This window comes from Nematolebias whitei, chromosome 19, assembly GCF_014905685.2.
Source record: "Nematolebias whitei isolate Nwh7 chromosome 19, NemWhi1, whole genome shotgun sequence".
Lineage (NCBI taxonomy): Eukaryota > Metazoa > Chordata > Actinopteri > Cyprinodontiformes > Rivulidae > Nematolebias > Nematolebias whitei.
The window spans coordinates 8,675,089-8,686,285 of record NC_056516.1 but is presented as its reverse complement, the minus strand read 5'-3'; the positions used below and the strand labels follow the sequence as shown (position 1 = coordinate 8,686,285).

The following is an 11,197-nucleotide window of genomic DNA, read 5'->3' as shown; positions in this document are numbered from 1 at the left end:
CATCCATCCATCCATGCATTCATCCATCCATCCATGCATTCATCCATCCATCCATGCATTCATGAAACTATCCATCCGTTATCTTCCACTTGTTCCAAAGTCGGGTCTCGGTGGCAGCAGCTTGATCAGGGAGGTCCAGACCTCTCTTTCCACAGCCACCTCTTCCAGCTGTTCTGGGAGGACTCCCAAGATATTCCCAGACAAACTGAGAGATGTAGTCTCTTCAGTGTATCCTGGGTCTTCCTCGGGGCCTCCTCCCAGTCAGACATGCCCGAAGCACCTCCCTAAGGAGGTGCCAAGGAAACAACAAATAAACAAACAAACATCAAAACCCTGAGATATTTGAACTCCTCCACTTGAGGCAGAACCTCACCCTCAACCTGAAGAGTTCAATCCACCCTTTTTCCACCTGAGGACCATGGCCTCAGAGTTGGAGGTGCTGATTCTCATCCCATCCACTTCACACTCAGCTGTGAACCGCTCCAGTGAGAGCTGAAGATCACGACACGGTGATGCCAATAGGATCACATCATCTGCAAAGAGCAGAGATGGAATCCTGATTGCACCGAACAGGACTTCCTCCACCCCCTGGCTGCACCGAGAAATTCTGTCCATAAAAGTTATTAACAGAATCGGTGACAACGGGCAGCCCTGGTGGAGTCCAACTCCCACCCTGACTTACTACCGGCAATGTGAACCAAACTGTCGCACTGCTTGTATAGGGTCTGAACAGCCCGTAACAACGGCCCCCAATCCCATACTCATGGAGCGCCCCCCCCCCACAGTGTACCCCGAGGAACACAGGCAAACGCCTTCTCCAAGTCCACAAATCCACAGTTTAATTTTTTTTTTTTCATTTACCCTTTATTTATACAGGTAGTCTCATTGAGCCACGAGAACTCATTTTCAAGAGAGACCTGTTTTTAGGGAGCACATGGTGGGGGTTAAGGGCCTTGCTCATGGGCCCAGAGTGGGGCGAATGTGGGTGGGGGCAAGTGTGGGTGTTTCACCTACCCCACTCACAATTTTTTTTTTGATGTTGTCGGGGCAGGGGTGTGAATCGGCGATCTTCGGATCACAGGCCCACCTCTCTAACCTCTGCGCCACCACTCCCCAAATACAATTCAATACGATTCACAGAAAAGAGTAATTTTACAGCACAACAGTTTTATTTATAACTCAGTATTCTCCCGTTGTTTCTTTAAATCTGAACAAAATCTAAAACCGTTAGTTTTTATTTCAGCCTTTTTAATGTAGCCTTTTCTATTTGCTACTTTTACAACTTGTTTTTCCACTTTCTCTGTCTTACTATCATTTGGCCCCTGTCTCCTTCTTTAAAGTGCTGGTTGTCCTTGCTTTTCGTGACCCTTCTGATGTGAACATGTCCTCCCATGTCTCTCGTCTCTGCCGTAGAACACGTACACCAATGCCGACAAGCTCCTGGAGGCGGCCGAGCAGCTGGCCCAGACGGGAGAGTGCGACCCAGAGGAGATCTACCAGGCTGCCCACCAGCTCGAAGACCGAATCCAGGACTTCGTTCGCCGCGTGGAGCAGCGCAAAGTCCTGCTGGACATGTCTGTTGCCTTCCACACGCACGTCAAAGAGGTGGGCGGGGGTGGAGGGGGTGACGTAACGCTGAAGAGGATGGTGGGCTGTGTGTGGATGAGAGACGCTAGCGTTAGGGGATTCATCACAGATAAAATTAAATGAGGTGCATGTTTTATTTTTATTCCCGCGCTCAGAGACAGAAAGACATTTCTCAGACAGGATGTTCTTTAGGTGGTTTAGAGGAGAACATTTGAGAGCAACGTGGAGGTAGATGTTATTATAGCAAGGCTTCTGTGGCTGTTCGTGAGCAGAGTGACCACATTCAGTTTAGACTCAACAAAACTGACCTTCTCTAGTAAAACCCACTGATGGCTGTTAGAGCAAAGCTTGACCTTTCTCCTCCGTGTTGCCCATCCTTCCCTCCAGCTGTGGACGTGGCTGGAGGAGCTGCAGAAGGAGCTGCTGGACGACGTTTACGCCGAGTCCGTGGAGGCCGTCCAGGATCTGATCAAACGCTTCGGCCAGCAGCAGCAGACCATGCTGCAGGTCAACGTCAACGTCATCAAGGAGGGGGAGAACCTCATCCAGCAGCTCAGGTACACATACATGAACTGTGTGAACGTTTGTGGAGCGTTCACTCTACTGTCATCCATTTTTCAGCACAATTCTCATCTCACAGTTTTCAAGCTATTTAGTTATTTAGCCTTTTCTGTCATTTTTTCCTCATAGAAAATGAATTGAGCTCATTTTACATCATTCAAATCTTTAGATCTGTTTACAACCTTTTATTGCTCCTTTCATATTTTGTTCTGCTTCAGCTTCTTTCAGCTCCCTTCTGCAAATTTAAACATTTTTTGGCTACTTTCAGCTAATTTCAGCTGGTTTTTTTAGCTGATTTGTGCTCCTTTCAGATTATTTCTGCTAAATAAAACATTTTTGTGCTTCTAATTTTTTTTCTTTTTATTTCAGCTTGTTATGCTCCTTTCAGCTAATTTCAGCTTTTTCTACTACTGTATTTTAGCTACTATAAAGCTGTTTTATGCTAATTTAAGCTGTTTCAGTTAATTCCACATTTTGTGAATGCATTTCAACGTTTTTTCAGCCTAATTCATCAAAAATGTGCTCTCTCCACTTCCTTGTAATTGTGGCTTCTTTCTGCCTTTTTAGCTATTTTTCAGCTGATTTTTTTTGTTTGTTTTTGTTTTGCTAATTTGAGCTTTTTTCATATAAATTCTATTTTTGTGCTCATTTCTGCTTCTTTCAGCCTTATTAGGCAAACATGTGTTCTTTATGCTTTTCTCTGCTAATTTAAGCTTGTTCTACCTTTTCAGCTACCTTTTTAGAATTTTTTTAGCCAATTTCAGCTGTTTTCAGATACATTCAAGTTTTGTTTTTTGGGGGGTTTTGTGGTAATTTCTGCTACTTTCGGCCTAATTAACTTATTTCCGCTAATTTCAGCTTGTTTTGCTCCTTTCAGCTTTTTTCTGCTACTTTCATCTTTTTCTGCTATTTCAGCTACCATACTATTTAGCTGTTTTCATGCAAATTTTAGCTTTTTCAGCTAATTCCACATTTTTTAAATCTGATTTCAGCTCTTTCCACTTCCTTCTCATAGTTTAAGCTTCTTTCTACCTTTCAGCTACTTTTCAGCAAAATTTTTTTTAGCTGATTTCAGTCCTTTTTAGCTGATTTCCTAATTGTTGTCCTAATTTCTCCTTATTTAAACCCAATTCAGCAAATTTGTGTTATTTCTGCTTTCTTCTGCTAATTTAGGATTGTTCTTTCAGCTACATTTCAGCAAGTTTTTTATTGGTAATTTCAGCTGTTTTTCAGCAAGTTCTTCAGCAGTAAGCATTCACACTGCATTTTTGCAGGAAATGCAGTTTTTCTAGTTATCATTATTAGTATTGTTTTAAACATATTTTAACACCACAGAGGGAACTCAGTACTTCTACAACCTTTTTGGAGCTCTTATTCTTAATCCTTACTGTGTGGATTATTTGGTGTAATGCAATGAGCTCATTCATTTCAGCTTGTAGACCTTTGTCTCCTACGAGCAGTGAAAAGTCTGTGGATTGTAAAAGCAGTCGACAATGGTTTATCTTTCCACTTCCTTCTAGTAGTTTAAGCTTCTTTCTACCTTTTCAGCTACTTTTCAGCTGTAGCTATGTGTAAAACGACTCTATAAAAGATGATTAAAAGGTGCCAGTAATCAGTGACAGGGCTTTGTCTCAACACGTCGCAGAAACAAAATTAATGCAAAAATAACTAAAGTGAGGAGAAAAGCAGCTTTTTTCTATTTACCTTTTGAATAAATAAGATGAATGGATATGAAGGTGTCAGCATAGCTGTAATCAAAAGTGAGGGTCACCTTGGTAACTTCACATCTGTGTGGTTCACTCCCTGATGGCATTCATAATAAAGCAGGCAGACAGAAACACAGAGTGGAAAGTAGCTGCTGCATAGTTAAAATCTGCCAGGAATCCTACAACTTAAACTACAATTGTGTAAAAATTGTTAAAAATATCAAAATGCCAACTCCGATCTGTAAAGTTGGACCTTTCTGTGACCCGTTAAAACTTTGATTCGCGCTCCAGCTGTGAAGTATGAATGAGCTGCAGAGCTCCAAAGGGGCTGTGTTTCTTCACGTGCTGGCCAGAGTCCCGCTGCAGTGCATGCTGACATTTTCCACCGTGTCTTTTTGTAAATGTCCTCTTTAACCACATAATGTACCGCTACCAAAGTCCTAGCCCACAGCTCTCAACTGAGCCACACATTTTGAAGTAACGTCTAGTTTGGGTTTGTCGTAGGGATGTAAAACTCGTGACAGACTGGACAAGTACGGTGTAACATTAATGGTGTTTCAGTGCAACAATAAACTTGTTAACAGAGCTAAATATATGCAAAGGAAAAGTCCATAATGTTAAAAACACTAATAATGTGCATAAAAACCAAAAGAAGATGGCTGATGGGAAGAGGAGGTGTTGGACCGCGTGTGTGTGTGTGTGTGGGGGGGGGGGGGGTCGCAGCCTATTTTTAATGCAGGGGATGTTCCGGCGCCTCTTTTCCCCCCATGTCTTTCTGTCTCTGCCACCTTCAACACCGCAGACATTTCTTACATAAGTCTGTTTCGTAGCGTGGCGGTGGCTCCCGGAGGCAGCGGTTTACTCTGCACACCTCCTGCTTGTGCGTGCAGACCGAGCTGCGCACATGCACAGTCATCTTCGTGCATTCCAGCGTGGGGGTGGATCTGTCACTGATTACTGAACCTGAAGCTAATCACGAGCACACCCACCTCCTCACCTGCACTGTCTGGCTTTACTGAACTCTTGTCTGAACATTGGTGCATGCTTGCGTCTGATTGGTTAATCATCATCTGTACACAATGTTTTGTTTTTACCCCCCCCCCCCCCCACACACACACACACACACACACACTCACACACACTTAATTTTTTATGTACTCCTGGAATCTGATGGTTTTTTATGGATTGTTAAGCTTATTACAGAAAGTGTTTTAACCCTAATAGGCATTTTTAAAATCATTTAAAATATATATATTGTTTATATTTATAAGGGGAGTGGTGGCACAGAGGTTAGAGAAGGTGGGCCTGTGATCGGAAGGTCGCAGGTTCAACTCCCTGGACCGACAACATCAAATGTGGGTGGAAAGGTGAAGCACCCACACCTGCCTCCACCCTCATTTGCCCTACTCTGGGCCCTTGAGCAAGGCACTTAACACCCACCATCTGCTCCCCCAAGCGCCCTAGGTTAGAGCTGTCATTTCAAGTGGCTTTAAGAATCTGTTGGACTCCTGGCCAGGACCAATGCAGGCATGTTCCTGTTTTCTAACCCAAACCCTGAGCCCGACCCAGCCCAGCTTGACCCGGATTAGGGCAGGGCTGGGCCATTATAATGTGCAGGCCGGGCCAGTGTCAGGCTTTTGATTGTGTCGCGGATGCACACGTTTGATGATCCAATTATATGGCAACATGGCTTGCCATACAATCACCAGCCGCATGCAGTGATTTGACCGGGAGCTGACCGACCTTGAAAGAGGTAAAAACAATTCAGTTAAGCTTCAGATGGGACAGGAATAAGCGACCAGCACAACCGAAGCCAATTGATTTGAAACGGACGTTCATTCAGCCGCTGCACTCAGCGGACGCACATGGCCGATGACCCAAACAGATGAGATCACAAAATATCCGACATGTCAGAGTAGGGTCCGTGTCTGAATAATGCAGAATGCAGCAGAAGCAGGGATTTAATGTGCTTTGACGGCCATGAAAGGACAAACACACCCTTAGCTCCGATCTTCTGCCCTCTTAGCCGCATGCGTCCACCGATTGTTAACTAGTCAGTCAAAGCTTAATTAAATTTTTTTAAAGGTAATTACTGTTAATTCATAGGGTTGGGTGGGGTTCGGAAATGATGGCTACGAGCTGGAGACGGGTCGGATTTTTTGGGCTCGAATACAACTCTACCCTAGATAGCAGCTCTCTGCTCCACACAGAGGGCTGTGGTAGCTCGGTGGTCTGTGGTTGTGTCAGGAAGAACATCTGGCATAAAAAATGTTGTCAAGTCTTTGTACGAGTCAGTTCGCTGTGGCGACCCCTGAAAAAGGGAGAAACCGAAAGAAGAAGAAAGAAGAAGGCTTTTTTTTTTTAAATAATTTGAATTGAAGTCTGAAGAAGACATGTTGAAACTGGTGGTTGGTTATCACCTGCCACTGGAGGCCCAAGGGCCAGGATGTTTTTGGCTGTTTCTGTGTCAGGTTAGAAAAAAATCTAAAGGGAGGGAAATTGTTTCCATCATTCTTGGTCTCAAAGTCTTCAAGACCAACAGTTTTAGCCATTTTTTTTGTTTTGGTCTGGTTCTTTTCCTGTTTGAGTCTTCAGCAGGTTATTGGACGCAGCAGCTTTTAGAACAGCTGCCGTAATTCCCAGCGTTGTTTAAAGTACGCAGCATTGTGACTGTTTCTGTGTTTCAGGGACTCTGCCATCTCCAGCAACAAGACACCCCACAACAGCTCCATCAACCACATCGAGAGCGTCCTCCAGCAGCTGGACGAGGCCCAGGCCCAGATGGAGGAGCTCTTCCAGGAGAGAAAGATCAAACTGGAGCTTTTCCTGCAGCTCCGCATCTTCGAGAGGGATGCCATCGATGTGAGTGTTGCAGCTCCATAATGCTCTAAATGTTACTGGTGGATTATTCAAAGACATTTCATGCTTTCATTTTGCATTTGGAGGTCGGCCGCTTTAGAGCTTTTAAGCTGAAAGCAGGTGTTGGGTTTTTTTTGTTGTTTTTTTTTTGGTGCCACCTTGTTGAGTTTGATGTGAAACCATTGTTCATGTACATTATTGTGCAGTAACATGTTTGTGTGCTCAGCTGTCACTCAGCCCTATGACCTGTGTGCATTTAATTCTGCCTGCATGCTTGAGTTGGCACAATGTATGGTAAGCTGTTGCAACATGTATACATCGCAGTCCTATCTCTCTTTATTGTTGTAAATCCTAGTAACAGCCTTTCACCTTGTTAACTATGTTTTAGATCAAATTCAAGAGATCTACATTAACGTTAATAGATATTAAAATTTATGATCTACAATTGTAAAAAATACATACATTTTTGTTGACAGCTTTTTAAATTTGGGATTTAACATTCACGGCGCGGTGGCTCGGTTGATAGAGCTGTTCCTTCTCAGCGAGCAGGTCGCCAGTTCAAATCCCAGCCCGGGGCCTTTCTGGGTGGAGTTTGCATGTTCTCTCCGTGCATGCGTGGGTTTTCTCCGGGTACTCCGGTTTCCTCCCACAGACCAAAAACATGCATGTTAGACTGATTGGTAACTCTAAATTGTCCCTAGTTGAGTGAGTGAATAGTTGTTTGTCTCGTTTGTCTCAATGTGTCCCTGTGATGGACTGGGGGCCTGTCCAGGGTGTCCCCCACCTCTAACACAGTGACTGCTGGACATGGACACCAGTGACCCCCACGTCCCAAAAAGGAGGAAGCGGATAAAGATGTTGGACGAACGGATGGATGGATTGATTTAACTTCTAAATTATTGCCAACAGATATTTACTTTATTACAGAATCATTTTAGTTGGAGAGAAATGAATTAAAGACACATTAATGCCATAAAACACAAGTTTTCTGGAATATTCTTTAAAGGCCAGAAATAAGGTGATTTCAGTGGTTTGTCACCTGAAGGGGTTTTCTTTGGCATAACCTTTATCAATCCAACCAACCAAACATCCGCCCTGGATGAAAAAGCTCCTCACCTCATTTCTAAACTTATTTCCATCCTACGGAAAAATCTTGTTTTACTCGCTTGTTTTCAAGATCTCGTTATTTTGACCCCACATGAGGGTTGGAATACAGTTTGACCAGTAAAGCAGTCAAGATCTTTGTTTTAGCTCCCTCTTTACCATGACAGACCGGAGCGACACCCTTATTACTGCAGATGGGATCCCAGTCGTTCCTCATCTACCACCTGCCTTGCACAACATCCAACCCTCGACTCTCCTCCCCGCAGGTGGTGGCAACACATGAAGGAGTCTTCCTGTACTCTCTGTTTTGGGCCGGCTGAACCTTTAGGAGCCCCTTCCCCACCTCCATTGATGCTCCAGTAAACCAGTATCTCTGATTTGGGGAAGGTTGCCTGTGGTTCTTTTTCATTGAGGTCTTTGCATTGCTTTTGGTCTAACTCAGGCCAGTTTCCACAGGGGTCCCTCCCTGGGTCTAATGTCTCAGACAGCACAGCCACAGGACCCCCCCCCCCCCCCCCCATTGTGTTATTGTGTTAAGGTGGTGATTGACCTAACCCTGATTCCTAATGACTGTTTTTGATATGCAGTTGCACCAGTGCACCATAGATTTTGTTCTTTGGCGTTGCGTGATTCGTTGTTTGTAACTCGTTCCTCGTCAGATCATCTCTGACCTGGAGTCCTGGAACGAGGAGCTGACGGGTCAGCTGAACGACTTCGACACCGAGGACCTGACGCTGGCCGAGCAGAAGCTTCAGCACCACGCCGACAAAGCCCTCACCATGAACAACCTCACCTTCGACGTCATCCACCAGGGCCAGGAGCTGCTGCAGTACGTCAATGAAGTCCAGGCCTCTGGTGAGCAGACCCCACCAAACACAACAAGAGACAAAACTTCGGCTCGGGTTTCAGCTTGAAGTTGATTTCTGCTTATGTTCTCGACATTAGCTCCTGCTCTGCATCTGGAATGAGAGCTCCTGTTCATATGCTGCACAGATTCTGTGTCGGCTACATGAGTTTTTTTTCTGTGTAGGTGTCTCGGGTCAATGCAGGCAGAGTTTGTGATGAGAGGCTCCCACTCACTAACTGTAATAACTCACCTGTGAACTCAAAATGCTAATAGGCCTCCTGTGAAACCACAGGATTAGTTATGTCATGCACGAAACAGAGAATTGACGTGGAGATAAATGTGCTTTTCAACAAGAATCCAACGGGAGATTTCATCAACATCAGTTTCTTTAACATTCAAGGTTCATTGTGTTGGTCTTTTTGAGACGATTGAGGACTGAAATAGTCGTGCGTCCCTCCAGGCGTGGAGCTGTTGTGTGATCGGGACGTGGACATGGCCACGCGGGTCCAGGACTTGCTGGAGTTCCTTCACGAGAAGCAGCAGGAGCTGGATGTGGCGGCTGAGCAGCACCGCAGACACCTGGAGCAGTGCGTCCAGCTGAGACACCTGCAGGCTGAAGTCAAGCAGGTGAGACTCCTCCACCGCTGCACCAGCCTGCCACCTGCAGGCGGTTCTTGCTAACTGCACCTTCTTCAAAGAGTGAATTTTGGTGCTTTTGTTCGCTGAAGGTTCTGGGTTGGATACGAAACGGCGAGTCGATGCTGAACGCTGGTCTGATCACAGCCAGCTCCCTGCAGGAAGCCGAACAGCTGCAGAGAGAACATGAACAGTTTCAACATGCCATCGAGGTGACGCGCTCTTCCTGATCTTTCAGTTTCTGCTCAGCTTCAAGCTGCTTATGATTGTTCTGAATCCATCATATGTTATTTAATGTAACTTTCCAAAGGTAATCAATGAACATAAATCTATATCTGATATTTATCTATTGGAGTTAGCCTCCTCATCCAAGATGGCTGCCACAGCCAACTGCCCTTAAAAAACACAAAAATGGCTTTAACTCTGTATATTTCACAGAGGTCGACCAAAAAGCTGTTGTTGCAGGAGCTGATGTATATTCAGTGGATATTCTGATTACTAACAAACTGAAGGATCTTTATTAAAAAATTCACCATTGACTATTTAAATTAGCAAAATATCTCATGAACCACTGGATAGATTTTAGGGAAACTTTCAAGGACCATTTACTGGACGTGCAGCTACATCTGATTAGCATTTGGGGTCAATCCAAGAGATGGTTTCCACAGCAGATCAATATTAGTGAACACAAAAATTGCTATAATTCAGTTTGTTTTACATATACTGAGCTATAATTTGATGTGGTAGTAGCTGAGAGTCAGTCACAACATATGCTCTGAGTGTATCTTGTGATATTGCATGAGACTGCATGTAATGTTGTTTTTGAGATTTGACCAAAACAGCCACAACTTTGTCTTTTCTCGGCCTCAGATGATCTTAGTTGATCAAAGGTGGTGGGTGGTACATTTCTTCAAGAAGGGCTTTGATTTGTTTTGTCTTCCGTCCCTGCAGAAAACCCATCAGAGCGCCCTGCAGGTCCAGCAGAAGGCAGAGGCTCTGCTCCAGGCCAACCATTACGACATGGATCTGATCCGAGACTGCGCAGAGAACGTGGCGTCTCACTGGCAGCAGCTGATGCTGAAGATGGAGGACCGACTCAAGCTGGTCAACGCCTCCGTGGCCTTCTACAAAACCTCAGAGCAGGTAGACGAGAGTTAGCTCTTCTGACTCCTCCATTAAAACACAACTCCGTGTGACCAATTGAGTGTGCGTCTTGGTTCAGGTGTGCAGCGTGCTGGAGAGCCTGGAGCAGGAGTACAAGAGGGAGGAGGACTGGTGCGGAGGAGCTGACAAACTGGGACCCAACTGTGAGACGGAGCACGTCACCCCCATGATCAGCAAGCACCTGGAGCAGAAGGAGGCGTTTCTCAAGGTAACGCACACACACACCCTACACCTGAGAGAAGCTGCAAGTCACACATCTGATGTGTGTGTGTTGGTTTGAATCAGGCGTGCACTCTGGCCAGAAGGAATGCAGATGTTTTCCTCAAGTACATGCACCGAAACAGCGTCAACATGCCGGGGCTGCTGAGTCACGTCAAGGCGCCAGAGCAGCAGGTTAAAAGTGAGTATCACACGACACACTGAGGGATACTGGGCAAACACTTGAGAACACGTAGAATATCTATAGATGGATCAAATCCATCCGTCCATCATCCAACCATCATCCATCCACCATCCATTTATCATCATCCAACCATCCCTCCATCTATCCATCCATCCATCATCCAACATCATCCATCCACCATCCATCCATTTATCATCATCCAACCATCCATCATCCATCTATCCATCCATCCATCATCCAACCTTTATCCATCATCCATCTATCATCCATCTATCATCCATCTATCATACATACATCATACATACATACATCGTCCATCCACCATTCATC

The 11,197-nt window shown here is 45.0% G+C and overlaps 1 protein-coding gene across 1 annotated transcript in view; it reads left to right on the top strand.

Moving 5' to 3' along the window:
- The window catches only part of trioa (trio Rho guanine nucleotide exchange factor a), a 123,076-nt gene that overhangs the window by 64,856 nt on the left and 47,023 nt on the right, over positions 1 to 11,197 (top strand). Inside the window, exons 13-21 of the mRNA XM_037693755.1 lie at positions 1,414 to 1,605; positions 1,975 to 2,144; positions 6,542 to 6,716; positions 8,477 to 8,672; positions 9,125 to 9,291; positions 9,393 to 9,512; positions 10,252 to 10,443; positions 10,523 to 10,672; positions 10,750 to 10,864. Of these exons, the coding sequence (XP_037549683.1) occupies positions 1,414 to 1,605; positions 1,975 to 2,144; positions 6,542 to 6,716; positions 8,477 to 8,672; positions 9,125 to 9,291; positions 9,393 to 9,512; positions 10,252 to 10,443; positions 10,523 to 10,672; positions 10,750 to 10,864 (1,477 nt within the window). The remainder of the gene's footprint in view (positions 1 to 1,413; positions 1,606 to 1,974; positions 2,145 to 6,541; positions 6,717 to 8,476; positions 8,673 to 9,124; positions 9,292 to 9,392; positions 9,513 to 10,251; positions 10,444 to 10,522; positions 10,673 to 10,749; positions 10,865 to 11,197) is intronic.